The 18,377-nt window shown below is 30.3% G+C and overlaps 2 protein-coding genes across 2 annotated transcripts; one reads left to right on the forward strand and one right to left on the reverse strand.

Annotated features, from left to right (window-relative positions):
* Nucleotides 1-1,090: 1,090 nt before the first annotated feature.
* On the reverse strand, nucleotides 1,091-12,550 carry Bm5257 (putative 216.3 kDa protein R06F6.8 in chromosome II, putative; the record flags this gene model as incomplete). Its single annotated transcript, XM_043078289.1, has 30 exons — nucleotides 1,091-1,326; nucleotides 1,592-1,797; nucleotides 1,943-2,079; nucleotides 2,373-2,488; nucleotides 2,663-2,752; nucleotides 2,857-2,964; nucleotides 3,188-3,409; nucleotides 3,573-3,788; nucleotides 3,984-4,221; nucleotides 4,489-4,718; nucleotides 4,986-5,151; nucleotides 5,403-5,515; nucleotides 5,697-5,811; nucleotides 5,923-6,060; nucleotides 6,387-6,514; nucleotides 6,628-6,713; nucleotides 7,061-7,165; nucleotides 7,365-7,543; nucleotides 7,755-7,865; nucleotides 8,072-8,221; nucleotides 8,456-8,579; nucleotides 8,774-8,963; nucleotides 9,155-9,243; nucleotides 9,335-9,426; nucleotides 9,683-9,816; nucleotides 10,003-10,145; nucleotides 10,354-10,538; nucleotides 10,912-11,019; nucleotides 11,335-11,481; nucleotides 12,539-12,550. The coding sequence occupies 30 exons, from the start codon at nucleotides 12,548-12,550 to the stop codon at nucleotides 1,091-1,093; spliced, it is 4,314 nt and encodes a 1,437-aa protein (XP_042934223.1).
* A 1,612-nt stretch (nucleotides 12,551-14,162) lies between these two features.
* Nucleotides 14,163-18,364, forward strand: Bma-pho-14 (Histidine acid phosphatase family protein; the record flags this gene model as incomplete). The annotated part of the gene is made up of 10 exons (XM_001896095.2): nucleotides 14,163-14,261; nucleotides 14,575-14,670; nucleotides 14,775-14,873; nucleotides 15,226-15,393; nucleotides 15,700-15,795; nucleotides 16,338-16,424; nucleotides 16,668-16,806; nucleotides 17,277-17,392; nucleotides 17,658-17,789; nucleotides 18,158-18,364. 10 exons carry the CDS (start codon nucleotides 14,163-14,165, stop codon nucleotides 18,362-18,364), a joined length of 1,239 nt encoding a protein of 412 aa, XP_001896130.1.
* Between the last annotated feature and the right edge of the window lie 13 nt (nucleotides 18,365-18,377).

Here is an 18,377-nt window from a genome sequence, read left to right on the forward strand (position 1 = left end):
CCCATGTTCAATATAATAAATTAAAAAATGATCCATATAAAAGTTGGAAACAAACAGCTGAATTAAAAATAATATAGGCTTCAAATTTATAGTGTGAGTGATGAAATGAAAGACCACAATATCGCTTCTGGATTTGACAGGTACAACAAACTTTTTTTCCAAAACATGATATGGTTATGTGATATTCAAGCGACAGAAACCCTGACAAAATATGCGACGCTCATTATTCTCAGAAGCAGTAAACTGCAGAAACCTCTAGCAGTTTTAATGAGTATAGAAAATAGGAACTAATTATACGCTTTAAAATTTAATATGATCAGTGGTGCACTGTTTCTTTTCTGTTAATCAAATCTCTGAGATGATAAATTAAAAGTAAAATGAAAATGGATTTTCGTTTAATTTTTTTTATGAACCACTACATTAAAAATGCAACAAGTCACGTAAGTCAGCTTCAAGTAATACGCGCAATACAACATTTCACATATATCAAGCTATTCGTTGAGGTTAATTGTTAGGTGAACTTAAAAATTAAAAAGGATAAAAATTAAATGCGTAAATAGTTAAGGCGCAAGAGTACCTGTACGTTCATCACAACACTTAAAAATGAAATGTACTTAAGATTACAACAACTGGTACAGATTGGCAATTTAGGTATATAGAATAAATTACTGAATTCAATTTAACAATAAAAAAAAAGTCACTAAATAGTTACTGTTTTGCATGTGATTGTAATAATTCAATCGATACAAGGATGCAAAACAACAAACAAATCTTTCTAAATAATATCAACAGGTAGATTAGGAAGAATGTTGATTTCAACAATTAGATAAAAACGCAAAACCTTCTATGAATCTTTTGAAAAACGGTTTTATATGAAAAAATGCTAGAGCTAGAGCGCTGTTTTGTTATATACCTATATCATTTTCTCAATAATCGTTTCTAAAAGACAAACTTTTCTATATAACGAGAATGAAAGAGAGTGCCAGAAACGGTTTAAAGTACTGTAAAAGTTGAACGCACTAATTTGTAAAGATGCAAAGTTTTTAAAAAACGAATGGTTTAATTGCAAAGAAAATGAATATCTATTAAATTACATCAAATTACACTGTTCATGTCCAACAACAGCCGTATCACTTACCACTGAACAGTTATCTATATCAACATAACCATCACCAATTTCACCATTTTCTCGTGGTGGAGTAAACGTCGTTTTCACTAAATTCATCGCTGCAGTTGTTGATAGTTGCTGAGTTGGCATGGAATTAATTTTTCGTATAATACCATTTCGCTCTGATATAGTATGGTCATCCGATGTAGAAGAACATACTGAAAAGTGATGGGATTTCAGTCAGATTCTCATCCTAACTCATCATTTCGAAGATAAAATGTAAAATATTTTTCTCAATTTCGTATGCTATTTATCATAAACTATGAAATGATGGATAATGATGTTAGATTCTTAATAAAAAATTAATTAAGAATCTAAGAGCTGTTGACTTACAACACAACTTTTTAAACTCATAATATTGAAACCTTTCAATAAATAACCGTTACCTTGACTTTTTTAAAATTAAAAGAAAAAAGAACTTACTTGACGTGGGCGATATTTTTTGTTCAGTAGCCAGTAGTACGGAATTTCCATTTATTTCCACCTGTGAACTGATGGTTGACAACAAATTGCTGCTACAATAACCAGATGCGACAGATGATACTTTTGTAACTACATGATCCCCACTTCTGTCTCCGATTGCTGTAAGATGCCTCTTGTATGCATCGATTAGAGTTCGATATCCGAAACTGAAAATATCCCATTATCGTTTGTCTCTTCTGCTCTAAAATGTACTGTCTAACTCAGTATAAGCTACAAAAACACTGCCATGATTGAAATATTTATTAACCCTAATACATTTCTTCGAATGAAATTCAAATATCCAAAACTTACCAATTAATTGAGGCCCAATTCTGTAACTGCTCCAAACCTTTATGCAGTTCATTCATAGTATCTGGGCTACAGTTCTGCACAAATTTCTGAGAGAAATGCTTACTAAGGAAAGATACATCACGTCGTAACAGGCACAACTGAAAAGAGCTAAAAATTGACATATTCTTCACACCATTCTGATTACTACTCAAACATGTCTGTGTCTCCAGAATGGATGCTTCGAGCCTCTCTATTATATTTATTGCTCATTTTCTAACTTCTGCTACTCTCCCTTTGTTCTATATTAGATATCATTAGAATTGTCAGATACTCGCTATTCTGATCATGCAAACTAAACACCGAATACAGTTGGATTTCATTCTCTACATAAAAAGATTCACAAATACAGTGATAAAGAAAGTAAAATATTAACTGACTAAAAATTGCATACCAACAATGTCCAACTGGCGCAGCCAGCTTCGTACATAACATCCAACATGTATTTCAACTCTAATTCACTTTCTTGTGATCCACGTGCAGCAACTTCACCACATATTTTTTCAAAACCTACAACCGTATACATGTTTAAATATAATGTTCGCATACTTACATTGTTACAACTACATTTTTAGTGAAAGTTTTACAATTTTTAGCAGAAATTGCAAAACACATTTGAAACTTGTTTTGCATGTCCTTTCTATTTTCCTTTCTTTTTAAAAGTTTCAAGAAAACCAAATTAACCTTCCCAATCACTGCATGAATTTGAACAACTTTCTGCGGAAACTGTACTTAACGTAGACTGCCTATGTACTGGTGGTGGTTCTTTCCTATCTGCAACAAATGATAAAATTAACAGTCCAGAATTGTTTTCATTATTAATAAATGTATCAATTTGTCAAATATTAATTAGTAAATAATGATGTAAAAAGTAATACCTTCCTTATCGTCAACGAATACCGAGTTTAAGTCTACCGAAACTACTGATGTAGTTCGTTGTTGTTCCTCCATATTTAACGAAGCATTACTGTTGGCTGTTGACAGAGCTAAAAAATATATAAAATATAATTGGAACAATGAATCTGGAACCATTCACAGTGGACAAACCTTTGTATACCATTATAGACGCAGCGGATTAAAACTTACAGCCCTTTTAGTTTACCCAATGTTCAAATGACAATAATACTTACAATACAGCTTTAAGTTTCCATTTTGAAAAAAAAAAAAGAATTCTTCCCCATCTCCCCCCCAAAATTCTTAACAACTTACACTGTAAGCTATCCAGCGATGTAGTACTTGAAGAAATTTTAATACCCTCAATTTGCTTCGTTAATTGTTCTACGATACTTTGACTGACCAATGGATAAGGCCATTTGAACTGTGCATGCAATCGCATCAAAGCTAATGGAAAATCAGTAATCCGTGCTATACTGTGCCGCTGCACTCGAAGCCAACTTACTAAATTAAAATCCAAATAGGCGGCGAAAGCACCTGAAATGAAAAAAAAAAAATTATGATTGTGAAGATTAGAAGAGATATCAAAGGAATTTTTTTTTAAGACCTCAGAAAACAATGAAATTTGAACAAAAAAATCTTATCAAATGGTAGCTCCAAACACAGCTATTTCTTTATTCCTTACAGAAAAGATACTAACCCAAATCCTGAATACTGCAATCTTCCAGCAAATGAACAGCATGCTGATCCAACACATCATCAAGATAAGTCGACATTGAACCATTGACATTTATCGGACTTAAGGATACATCGAAAGAACCTATTTTCGAAACTTTTTTTCCAGATGAATCTTTCCGCCCTGATGGACTGATGCAAGCCCCATCCTGCTGTGAAGGTCGCGATCTTTTTATCATACCTTCAATTACTTTTATTCACCATGTATTTTTGTGAAAAGAAATTTAATTGAAACTGGACCATTTTTTAATTTTTGAAGAGTTGCTAAAAAATATTTTACTGCACATGGTAACTCGTATTTTAAAATGCAGTTTGAAGTTTGTTAAAAATTTCTCACACCAACAACTTCAACAATATTAATTTCGTAAGATCTCACCTGGCCCGGTATAGCTGCCAAAAACGAATGAATCGGTCTCGTCACTGTCATCTGTTGACATGCACGTAGGGATCCTTGAAACTACATTACCTACGTTGCGATGTGACTTCTGACATGGTGGAGTTCGCAGTGGATCATCAACATCGGATAGATCGATAGCACGAAGAAAACGAACAATGTCGCGTGCTGTCAACCATTGTCGTTTTGAAAGTGCTTCTTCCAGCAATACTGTTGCATGCTTTAAAAGAGCAATGTTATAAACTAATCAACAGAAAAAGCGTTATTTTTTCCGAAGGACTTCATTTCTCGTTAATTATTATAAATTCAACTAGTTGTTTTATTAAATTTCGGAAGAATACTGCGCAAATTCACTTTCGTTTATACTTTGTTCATACAATTATAGCTACTTGCCTTCGGACACTAATTATAGACCGTAAGACTTACAAATTAAAAGATTTGAAGATGTATGGGCTCTCACTCTCAAGATTCAAATTTAGTAGCAAACCTCCTGACTGGCTGAGCTGCTTTCCATATTTTGCAGAATTATGAGAAAGCTGACTGCAGTCTCAAGTTGCCCATCACTAATGCATTTCTCGAAAAGTTCACGTGGATGACCCGTTACAGTGAACAGTGCAGGCCAAAGAGCTAGTTCAGTTTTCCTGGCACAATGAGCGATCGTTTGTAGATAATTCGGAAATTCTTGAATAAAAGCTACCACACGAGGTAACAGTGGATCTGCAGAAGATATGTTTTTATTTTATTCATTTTGCTGCACAAATTCTATTTTGTTGAATGAGATTCATTTGCTAACCAATACCTTACCTATTAAAAAAAATCAAAATCAATTAACGAAGAAAGAAACAGGAAAAGAGAGAATAATTTTTTAAAATATAATATCATTTGCCTTAAAATATAAAATGTAAGTTATAGACAAACTTTTATAAGAAAATGCAAATTTCGCTTGAATTTTGAAACAATTTTAATTTCACGAAAAATAAGAACCTGGTATTGGTTCTGAAGAAGTTGCTTCTTCCTCTAGCACATTATGCAATAATAGCTCCAAAACATGGCCGAAGTACGGTAACTGATTACAAGTAGCAGCAATTTCCAATGCATATACACCGAGATTTCGTTTCAAAAGTTGTCGCAATAGATGATGCAGGAAAACCTGGAAAACTGCACTCCTAACTAAAGAGCATTCTTAGACTTTTAAATTCTAATATAGTGTTGCATAACTTAAAAAATGATGCTTAACAAAAAATGTTTTTAGGAAATCATCGAAAAATTTAAATTGTCGAATAAATTTAATAAAATTGTCCGATAAATTTAAAGATAATCCAGAAATTTTTTTGGCACTTTCCTAAACCGTATATATCTTCTGGAACTTAGAGTTATTATACTTTTATAACGTTGACTTGCCTCACTTTTACGATGCAAATTATATATTGGCAGATGCTTCATTGATTCCTTTTGATCTGAATATGTTGGACAACTTTCCACACCAACTGCTAAGCAATCTCGGCTGCATATAACTATAAAAAGGATTTTGTACAACAGCAAAACATTAACTCTGAGGGAAGAATTTCGGAGCTGTGTAGAAGAATTTTAGAGCTGATAGAAGTGTTTAAATAATCATCTTAAAAAATCTCCAAAAAAAAAGCTCATTACAAAGATTTCCTGCAGTAACAAGAAAAATGAAGTGAAATGACAAACCAAGTGGAGCGATGCCCAATTCGAAAGGTAACATAATGCGTTTACTGATGAATGAATGGCATGAATTATACTTGGTGTCACTGGTCTGTCGAGCAGCAAATAACGGCATCCAAACCTTAAGTGGAATAATTCACTGGGTGGAATTGATTAACAACAACTCGTTTTACTATTAACAATAAAAAACATGAATTTAGAAGAGATATTAAAATATTAAGTGAAAACGAACTTTCATTCCCTTAGCCCCACAATTCAGCCACAATGCATGTGTTAGATGCGGCTTAAGATAAAAGATATTGTCAACTTCATCAGCAGCATCATACCAAATTTGTTCCACATATGATGCGATTAGCATAGGTCGACTTAACTGAATATAAACAAAATAATTCCCATACTGACAAAACCGTTGAAGAGAAGATAGACTGTCACTTAAACCATTCTTCAAACTAACTTAGAAGCGTTCCGGTCGCTTTTCAAAAAAAAAAAAAAAAAATTAAAAAGTGTTCAATAGAATTAGGTTTTCACGGAGCATTTGAAGCAGTTCTTCAAATACAGCAACAAACAGCTAAGCCAGAGGAAGGATTTCAAAAATTTGACTTGAAGAACCGGTTCCCAAAAAATTTCCAACTATTTAAGAAAAAATAATTAGAAATATAAATCTTAGAAATGCAAAAACAAAACAAAATTAAAAACCTGGAAAGAAGATCCATCATCATCGGATGAATCACTCGCGATACTATCTCGCTTCACAGGATTCAACATTATCAATCTTCCACAAACGTTTATGAAAACTGTGTCTACACCGTCGCAAAATTTTATTTCTGCAATGAATTGAATAAAATTTCCAGTAACGATAAACTGAAAACACCCTACCAATAATAACTGTAGAACATAACTATAGAAATAAAGGTTGAAACAACAACAAAAAATTAACCAGACTCATGATTTAAAGATGCTGGTTCCACGGACAGAACACAAGCTGCATGCGGTACTATATCTTGGACACGTATTTCTGCACATCTGGAATTCATTTGCACAAAAATTTGACTTCTGTCTCATTAACTAAAGTTTCTAGCCAACTTTTATTTATTTATTTTTTTTTTCAAATGACAAAAACACAACCATTGGCGAGTCTGTCAAACCCTTCTGTGACAATATATTGTAATATGAAACTAGGCTTTCATTAGCAGAAAATAAATCAGCTAGTAACATCCCTAGGATATGTGATCAAGTAAAATCTATAAAAACGGAAAATGGAACATGATACTCATAAAAGAAAAATAAAATGATTAAATGATAAAAGTTCCACTTTACTTCTATTTCCCTATTCGATATGGAAATAGAACCATTATTTTCCCAACAAGTACCTTTCTAATCGTATTAATGACTGCTCATTCTTGACATTCTTTTCCAAAAAAAGAGTGAAAATAAATATGCATGAATCCACATCAAAAGTTATTAACTTGTTTTGTCTGCAAATATATGAAATATCTCTAATCAATCAAATGGTATATGCAGGGGAAAATCACCAAACAGGATACGAAAAACATCCAGAAGTTTTGAGCAGTAACAATTTAACTAAATTCTAAACTAATTAATTTTTCCAATCAATTCTATAAAAAAATCTTATTGATCAAACAAATGGATGAGAATTTAGAGAATGTTACTTACCGACGACTTAAAAGAAGCATTCGTGACCTAATAGCATGTCTTATGCAAAACTGATTATTTAACTGATTTTCTAATGGGTAAAACCGTAATTCTTCCTTAGAACGATCAATATCGTAACAGGCAACCACCACATATCCTTCCCAAATAGTCATTCCACCGGTAACCAACATATCTCTTTCCTGAATTTAACATAGGACTATGCTTATCCAACTTATATATAAATTGCTTCTGTAATTCAAAAAGAGGTGAAAGTAGCACGGGTCATAATAAATTAATTTCCTTAACCAAAAATAAACGATGGTAACGAGGATTAAAGAGATAACAAAGTTGCTGGATCAACTAAATTTCTCAGAAATATAAGAAACAAATGAAAATTTAGTAGAATTCGACCTGTGATTCATTGCCGAACATGCGCCATTTACGAGTTATTAAATTGTAATGGAGAAAACCTCGAGAACCCGCAGCAACAAGCCACTGCCCATGATCATCCATTTCAACTAACTAAAACATTACAGTATAATAATAAGGCCTTCGATTTCAATATAAAAATATCTCTAAATGAGCCGGGATATTTTAAAGCTCAGGGAAAAAATCTCTCCATTTATCTGTTATCACGCTCGCACTAATTATTAACAATATCCTTAAGCACCTGTAAATTGGTTTTCTTAATCAGAAAACTATAGAATTTGTAATGTATAATCACTTACTCTAATGGGCCAGTTAAATGATAAATAGTTGTTTGGTACCGAAAGTACATGCCAGATACTATGAGGAGCGTTAACACTTTGCTCTCGTTCTTTTGCAGCGCTTAGATAGATACGACTGCTTGAAAGAAACATAATCCTATCCGTACTTTCCTAAAATTAAACTATAAAGTCTTGATGTTTTCAAAATAAACAAAATCTATCAATTAGTTATAGCTAAAACTAAACAATTAAGTAAATAGGTAAATCTGAATTAATAAAAAAACAAATCATGAAAACAACAAATCGAATAGGGAGTTAGACAAGCATTCTTGATGAACACCTCATCAATAGCTGAGATTTGAATTATTTATTTACATATGCTGTCCGGAAAAATCTAAAACTCACGACGCCATTTGAATTAACAGAATGCGCAATGGGTAAAATATGCAATCCAGCATCGGTAGCTAGCCATAAACTAAATCCTTCTGGACCCCAATCAACCCAATGACACGAGGCAGCACAGATACTCCTAGAATTTATATATTAAATATATAAAAAAACATAACAGACTAAAGATTTTTAAATTAAATCAAATTTGCAATCAGTTAGACATCGCATGCTAAGTATATGTATATATTTATCCGCTCAATAAATTTGCCAGTTAGGTTACTGATAATGCAACGTATCCCAACAAATTAAATATTTTATAAAATGAAAAGAAACCTATCACTGGAAGATTCGAGAGAGCACCATAACTGTGCACCAAAGGAGCTAAATATCGCCACAATAGGTACTGTATTCGAACTACTTGCATGTCCGCCATCGCATAATAACGGTGACCAAATGGCTGCTAATGCTGTTCCTTGTGCATAGCATTCCACATGTCGCACTTGATCCATTCGATTTAATAACTCTGAATTCCAGTAATCTTCATTAATGAAGAAAATTAATATGATCTTGAACAACAGTGAATTATGTCATATTTCCGAATGCGACTCAAATTCTTATTTATAAATGTTACAATCAATCATGAAGACTATACAGTTGTTAATAATTTTTTGAGTCTGGAATTATGAAGACACTGTATTTAAGCAACAACTCTACCTGGTCCATTCTTGACTTGAAGCGTTACACGGAATGTGTTTATTAACGAGCCATTAGTATCGTCCAAATGAAAAGCAGCAATATCACCACTAAAGGTTAATATTATTTGAAAAAATAAAAGAACCAAAGCATATGTTTAAATTTTCAAAACATTAAGTAGTTTATTTCTAAGAGTCATACTTTTTACATCCATAAACAACCAATCTATATTTGTGGTTTGCTGCGGTACAGACAGCATCGTTCAACTGCACTGCCCATATTCCCAACAGTTCCTGAAAAAAAAAAAAAAATCGAATTTGAGTACATTTCAAATCAATGTAAGAGAAGCTTAATAAATTTATCACATTTGTTTCAATCAAGTCACTTTAGCCTTCTCATAATTAATTATCTCAATTTTTCGAACATGGCTTTAAGTCTATTTTGAGAGAGAAGATCATGCTAATTCAGCAATTCACCGCCTGAAAAATTAGAAAAAATTAAAAAGTGATGAAGTGAATATTCATAGTAATGGATAAACGTAAGTGTTACCTTCGGAAGAAATCGAGAAGAGGGTGATGTTAGCAAAGCAGCGGTACCATTAGAAAGCACTATACAAAAACCACCGATAAGAGGAGCATATGCCATATCAGTAACATGCACGCTCAATTCTTGCACATGTTCAGCTGAAAAAATAAATAAATAAACGTAAAAGCATAAAAATATATTAATAGATTAAGAAAAAAAGAAAAAATGACTTGGAAATTTCGGAAAACGATTGATGAAGGAAAAGTTTGATGACTGAATTAAACCTGAAATAAATTTGAAGAATTATTAAATTCTTAATTTTACTTCCTTTTGTGTTAGCTTACTTTTAGACTGCAACTGATCAACTGCGAATGGAACATCGAGTAAGTGGAATGAGAAATTTTTATCAACAACACCTTCCCATGATATACGATGCAACCAGCCATCTTGCAAACAAACAAATAAGTCATCTCGGAAAGGCACAATACTAAAAACAAAATATGCTTAGATCTGATCTAAGATCAACTTTCGATGAATCTCGAATTATTTAAGGATCCTAAACATGTATGGTTTCATTAAATTTACACAAAGCAACCGCACAAAGCTTACATATGTGATTACGATACATATTTATTTATATAATTCCAGTGTAAAATATAATATATATTCTGAATTAACACTTCAGAAACACAAACCATGTTGCTGGACTGTTAAGTCGTGCAACAACCGACAAGTATGCTGCAGTTGTTGGCCTTTTTTCATGAATAAATAACTCTTGAGAAGTACGCCTTAAGTGTTCCTCACGTGGCTCAGTTAAATTGAAAGACTGTTTGTCGGATGATATTTCCAATCGATACAATAATAAACAATTTTTTGAAGTCTGAAAAATACAGACGAAGGATAACTTCTATTCACTATTCCCTATTGTGATTATGAACAAAAAAAAAAAAAAAAACGGGAAACATTTCAAATAATAACATACAGTTTAAAGAATTTTAAATCGGTCAGCACAATAAGTCAGGAGAAACAGATCGATGGAGAGATGACAGTCTCTTTTCTAAAAATACTGCACTGCCCGAATTCAGGGCATTATGTATCACCTAGCAGTCTCGCAATCCCCTATCAGACATAAACAAACATTGAATTTCTAAAACACTCCTATACTGTTAGCTGTTCAATTATTTAGCTCGATTCATTCCCTTTTTACGATATCTATACTATCCTTTTTGAAAAAAAAAAAAGTTGAAACAAACCGTAAAACAAATTGCAGAGGAGTCATGTCGCCAATAAACTTTTCTATATTCACCCTTTTCCTTCACATCGTCGTCAGATCGTTTGAACAAACAGAGCAAAAGCTGAGGCTAAAAGAAAAGACTTCAAACTTAGTTACTGAAAATTGAAGATTTAAAAAATGATAGAGCTTAAAGTTGTTTCAAAAAATTTTACTCTTCTACAAAGATTACGAAAGCGATATATCAAAACAACTGGAAGAACAGGACCAACGTTCCCAAAACAGATAAAACTACGAGTCGTTTTTTGAATAACTAACTGGCTTTATTATCCTTCTTACATAACAGTTTAAACTCAATAACCAGTCATTTTCCTTTTAATATTTTCATCCCATAAGTCATAACAATTTGAAGAAATTATAAATTAAAAAAAAAAAAAGAGCTGACATTTGCTAGATAAATGTAAAAAATTGATGAGGTAACGACAACAAAGAGCGTCTTGTCACGATTTCCGACGACGCAAAACACATGCGGTTCCTGATTTTTATCACTTTTACTACATCCTGGTAATCGCAAATTATGTTCGCTTCCATCCTGAAAAAACTAAACAAATGTCGTACATGAAATATAAGGATGTATTTTAAATTCTACATTTTGCCTGATAAAGTTGCAAAAAATTAATGTTAATGTTAACATTAAAACTGTTTCGTAACAGTTACTATATGAGAAGACAACCAAGATTGAAAGATGACAACAGACTGTCAAACTATACATCAGAAGACAACCAAACAGAATATAAAAATGTCATAAAACAGCCAAGCTTCAAAACTGAAATCAAGGTAAGAATGATAAATATTCTATCCAAATACTTAACAACTGGAGATAATAAAGACGAGAATAATAAATAAAATTCCAGGAATACGCGTGACAAGCATATATACTAGAAAAATATTAAAAATTTATATAAATACTCATCAAGAGTAAGGATGGTGAGATAATAACTTTGATTAAATATAATTCAGTTGAAATTTCTTAAACAGTGATAAGGAGAAAATGAAGATTAACAGCAACCTGATACTAGGTCATCCTTACTTTTTTGAGATAAAAAATTGCTCATCGATTATATCCCATTACACATACTCAGAATTTTCTCATGGAGATAACGATATAGCAAAGAACATGAAAACGATCAGAATAGAAAATGATATTCAAACAATATCTAGAAAAGAGTATGGAAGAAAATACTTCACCGAATCATATGTTTTATTTGAAGAATAATTAAAAACAGCGAGGATTTAGTGGACTACCAATCATTAATAACTAAATAATAATAATAATAATAATAAAACCTATAGTTGCTCCTCTTTAATCCTTTTTCTTTCTACTTTTTGCCTGCCTACCACATGAAGAGTATATATCAATGAATCTATAGTCCTACAAAACAATGCAAATGGTATGGTGTTCAAATGAAATTTATATCTCTATAAAAGACAAAACTTACTGAAAGATAAGACTTTCACACAGAAGATGAGCGATGGATCTTCCCAATTAAAGAAAGAAAGTGAGTAAAAAAGAGGGCAGTCAATTGATTTAAAACAATCCAAGGACAGGAGAGAAAAACAGCTTGCAGAAATTAAGCCATAATAATTACCGGCAGAAACATATTTGTCTATAAAAGAAAATATCCTAGTTACTGAATGCTGTCCACCATCATAGCAAGTGATGGCACTGATAGCAACCGTCCGTAAGCATATATCCTGTAAGCAAGTTTGTTATTCGACAACATACAAACACGTTGACATTTATAAATTTCATAAATGTCAAAACATCCTATACTGAACAGATGTTAAATAATGTTTTAGACATAATTAAGTAAAACAGAAATAGACATACTGAATTCCACCATCATGTCCAGGTTACGTATGAAATGTGATTTTTCTCTGGAGCTGAAATGAATTAAATTCTTAAAATGATAAGCAGTAAAACGCCTAATAAGCAAAACTTTCACGTATATAAGCGTGAACTTTCGATGAAAGAGAGAAATGTTCACAATAATTAATAGTAAAAAGTAAATCCATAAATAAACCAATGGAATTTCATCAAATAATTTCTAAGATAACGAAATTTTGGAAGGAAGCCAACAATTCCTCGCACTACAATGAAAATTTGTTTCCTAATGGAACTGATATAACTATGCCAAACAATTCTCATATGATTATAACTCTGATCAAATTAGCAAATTTTTATTAAATTACATCAAATTAATTAGCATCCAGCAGTGTACACTTAATAAAAGCTATAAAATTTAAAGCTTTGTGACATCTTTGATTGTTAGCGCTTGAATTCAATTAGTAATATTTAATTTAATGCTAAATAAAACTATTCAATAATTTGCCTCTTATAATTTACTGTCATTTCTGTCCTTTTCACTTCTTTCAGATAAATAATTGATTCTTGTTTTGTTGTTGTTGTGGTTTTCTATCATTGTTGATAAGTTAAATTACAAATGAAATGATACTAAACATTAATGATTTTGCTCATTTCAATATGAAATTAAATTTTATTTTAGTTGATTCAAAATTCAAACTTAATTATTTGTCATTTTTTAATATCATAAAATTTTGCATTAAGTCAAACAAAAAAAAAGAGAACCATTTATGATTACAACACTGATTGATGATTATTGATAATTGAGAAGAACAAAGATCGAATGGATAAAAGTGTATTGCATGGCTAATTGATTTATGCTTTTGCTTTTGATGATAAAAGCATAGAATATCAGCGCTACTATTGCTTCTCTTTACAACTGATAAGATAATGAATGCTTTAACTGACCGTTGATCGTTTTTTATCGGTCATTTAGTAAGGCAGCCCGAACGGCTTACAGGTATGGTCTTACATTGTTAAAAAAAAATTTTAAATAATTTACAGATCAAAATTTAAAAAGTTTTATTTCAGATGTTTTCACTCAAAAATCATCCAAAAATCATTTAAAAAGTTCGTTACTAAAAGTTCTAACTGAGCAAAAACTAGTTATAGTTTCATTCTTTATGCTAATAAATGGGATACAGTTAATATTTTGGTAGTGAATTTAGTTTTACAAAAATTAAAATTCAATTCGTATTGAATCCTACATAAACTTATTCTAAACACATTGGTTTAGATAAGTTTAACTTAGCCTTTTTCTGTCTTTTTTTTTTTTTTTAAATTGTTTTTAAATGTAAAAAGAGAAGATAGTTTTATGATTTTTCTTTTTGCTTTAGAAAGTAGAATTAATGCATTTCGAAGTTTGTGGAATAGCAGCATTTCATGCATTGTCGCTTATTTTGATTGCAACAACAGTTATAGCCGATGAATTAATTTTCATACAAATAGTATGTTTTACTTTGAAAATACTTTACAAAATCAAAACTAATTCACTTTTCTCGAAATCTATTCCAAAACTATTTCATCAATTTGAATGATAGCATAAATTCCGATCAATAAATTCTGAATCTATGAAAGGAAGCTATTAAAAAAGCAAGAGGAAAAAATAAATAAATAAACTGTGATAATTAATTCTATTGCTATGATAAGCCATCAGTTCACTTTATCTCGGTTTATCAGCTTGAACCAATTTAAAAGAAAAAGTAAATTTCTCTGTTAAATATTTGCTATTTCTTCTCTTTTCCTCTTAAAAATTTTCAGGTTTGGCGTCATGGTGACCGTGCTCCGATATTTACATATCCAACTGATACTCATCAGGAAGATGCATGGCCATACGGTTGGGGTGAACTCACCGAGGTTAGATTGTATATGAAATATGTTTTCTTGAATTTTTTTTTTCTCGACTAATTTTAAATTCAAAACATTATCAGAATTAATTAATATACATTAGTTAAATTCAGCTTGGAATGATGCAACAATTTGCTCTTGGACAATTAATTCGACAGCGATACATCGAAAAAGATTATAATTTCTTGTCGCAAAATTATAAACCGAAAGAAGTTTGCTTGCTTTATTCAATTTCTATCAAATAAGCTTTAATTATTTCCGATTTTTCTCATCATTCGCTAGAAGATGAAAAATTGAATTGATTTGATTACGTTAATCTATAACTTAAAAAAAAAAAATAAAATAAAGAAATTCATGAATTAAAGAGATCAGAAATGAGCGTTTATTATTTTAAAATGTTAATTGTTTTGAAAAATTCGAAAGTAAACTGCAGTAAATATAATGCTACATATTTTTTATAAATCGTTTAATTAATTAATTAATGCTAATCTTTTTTTCTACGATTCATGCAATGAGTACAGTAATTAAAACAAAAAATAAAAAATAATTTCAAAAATTTTACAGTTGTATATTAGAAGTACCGATGTAAATCGAACATTAATTAGTGCAATGGCTAATTTGGCTGGTATGTATCCTACAGGAATACCTGGAAAGGATTATCCGGAATACAAGCAATGGCCATCTCATTGGACACCCATACCTATTCATACTATCGACAATGAGGAAGATTTTGTAATTTTCATTTTTTTTTTTTAAAACAATTTTTTAATCCTTATTTTTGCTATTTTCGGACAATTTTAAACATTGATAATCAAAATACTTGAAGTTACCATGGTTTCAAAGCTTTTAATATATAATTAATGCTGGCCGGGAAAAAGTCAAATTATATTTATTCCTTTGAAAATGGCTGAATTTTTAGTTTTAAAATTAAGCGCTAAGTTATATCATACCTAACGCATTGCAATAATAAGAATGAATGAGTTAATCTTTGGTTTAAAATTCATTTAATTTCTGTTCATTAATAAAAATGATTTTAAGGTAGGAAACGTTTTTAGTCGATGTCCTCGCGTTGATCAATTAACAGCTATTATTCGTTGCAGTAAACATTACCGAGATATAGCTGATGAAAATAAAGTAATACTTTGAAATGAATTCATGAAGTTTCTCAAAGATTCATATCAACTAAAAATTATTCAAACAAAAATTTCTAATTATTATCATTTTGATGAATTGTTTTTTACTCCTTTATCTAAACAGGTAGAATTGATCAACAAACTGATGAATAGAATTTGCATAAAGCTTTAGAAGGCAGTTTGTCAAAATTTGAAGAGAGGAAGAAAATATTAAATGTTATCTAATTTTTAGTCGTTATCATTCCTTCATACTTTTACTTTTACTTTTTCAACTTTTTTACAGCTCACATACTCATTTTTAAAAATTCTCGAAATCTAAAATGTCTTATTACATTCTCAAATTGTGTTGTGAACTGATTACTTGTAAATAATGAAATGATTTAATGGTTTATTATATTTGATAATTATTTATTCTAATTACTAATTAGATACATAAATCGATATAAGAACTATTTCTCATAATTTTTCATCACATCTTTAGGTTTTACACAAACTAATATCGTTTCTTTAGGAAATTCTCATAATTTTTGTCCTTTGTTTTAGGATTTTTTTGATTATGTAAGCAAAAAAAGTGGTATGAAAGTAAACTTAGCCAATGTACACACCATTAACGATATTCATTATGCAGAGGTTTGACTTTCTTTTTTTCCTTTTCTTTACCTAAATTAATTCGATGAGTTGTTTACACTTATATTTCATAAAAATTAATGAAACAAATTCCAATTATTTGATATAACTAAACTGTAAATTTATGTGACAAAACGTAACCAATTGATTACAAATTAATTTAAAGTGTTAAATTTAAGTATTGTGAGACATGCAAAAGAGATATGTTAATGAAAGAATTTCATAAATTAATGAATTTCATTGCAGATGATGCATAATCTGTCACAGCCATCCTGGATCACCGATGATGTTTCCAAAAAGTTAAGTAATTTATCCATGATAACCAGTGAATTTATATATGGTATATCAGAACCATATCTACCGGAACTGATTAAACTTAGAGGAGGTAAAGCATTTGCTATTATTTGTAAGCCACTCCTGAAATTTATAAATAATTATTGATATTATTAACTGATAGATTGAAATGGCTAATTTGATAGCTATCATTTCAGATTTCTTCAACAGTTCCATATGTTCACATTTGACATGAAAGTCATGCTTATTTTTATCATTTTACATCTATAATCTGAATCTGTGATTTATTAATGAATTATTGAAGTTAAAATTCACAAGCATAATCTCATGATTCAATGATTTTTCTCATATTTTTTTTTTTTGAAAATCATTTGTAATTCTTAAATTGAATTGAAAAATTGAAGTTTAATAATCACAATACTTTATGCGAAATATTGGTTTAAGTTTTAATAAAAACAATGTAATTTCTAGGCTAAACTTTATTTTACTCTTTAATACTCTCCTAGAAAAGTAACTTTTTTGTTAGTGCAAAGAAATGCATGAAAATAACTGTTAATTTAGGCAGTTTATTGAAACTTTTTTTGGAAAATATAAACCAGAAGAAAGAATGTTTGTCGAATCCGAAAAATTCTAGTTGTTCATGGATTCTACAACGTAAATATTTCGCCCTTTCAGCAGTATGTATTTTGCATATGCTATATTTTTGAAAGAACTATTCAGGAAAAATATCATAAAATTTTTTGTTGAAAATTATTTGAGGACTTTTCTGAAAAGTTTACTCAATTAAAAATATTAAAAAAAAAAAAGGAAAAACAAGCAAAAGTTGTGAATTAATAAAATACTAAGTAAGTCAATTTGTCACATCCTAAATTTACTTTACTTTTTTCATTTCAAACTGTTTTAACATATTTCATTCTTCCTTTTTTAAAATATATTTAACAGCATGACACAACAGTTGCTGCATTATTAGCTACACTTGCTGATGAAAAAATTCTCGAGGAAAGTTTACCGCAATATACTGCTTCTATTGCAATAGAATTGTGGAATAAAACCGACGTAGGATTCGCAGTAAAAGTATTTATTTCTTAAGCTGTTTTTTTTTTTTATTTATATTTTTAACATATTTTAACTTATCACTTTTATAATTTCATTGTTGCTATTTAATTTCGTTCTTTTTACTATTAACTTATACGATAGTTTCACCGCAAAATTACTGATATCGTTTCAGTATGAATTTATTGTAATAATAAGTTTGTTTTACAGTTATTGTACTATTAACCCGCTTATTTAAATTGAATATATTGGACTAATTTCTCTACTACTAGTCCAATTAATTAATTAATTAATTAATTCTAGTTTAGTTCCAAGCAATCTTCAATGAGTTATATTATGTTCAAAATCATAATTTGAAATATCAGATTTAATTGTTGTTACTCTTTCAGATACTCTTTCATGAAGCATTCCATCATCAATACCGTGCGATAACACGTTTTACGAAAGGATGTCCATCTGATAGTGATTTCTGTCCATTAAATCTTTTCCTAAAGCGATCAAAAAATTTCTTACCTAAAAATATCAAACAGGAATGTTTACCAAAGGATGAAATGAATAGATCAATTTATAGATTGTGTGATACTGAAACTATTTAATTTTAATTACTTT

Source organism: Brugia malayi (genome assembly GCF_000002995.4).
Source record: "Brugia malayi strain FR3 genome assembly, contig: Bm_v4_Chr2_contig_001, whole genome shotgun sequence".
In the NCBI taxonomy this organism is placed as follows: Eukaryota; Metazoa; Nematoda; class Chromadorea; order Rhabditida; family Onchocercidae; genus Brugia; species Brugia malayi.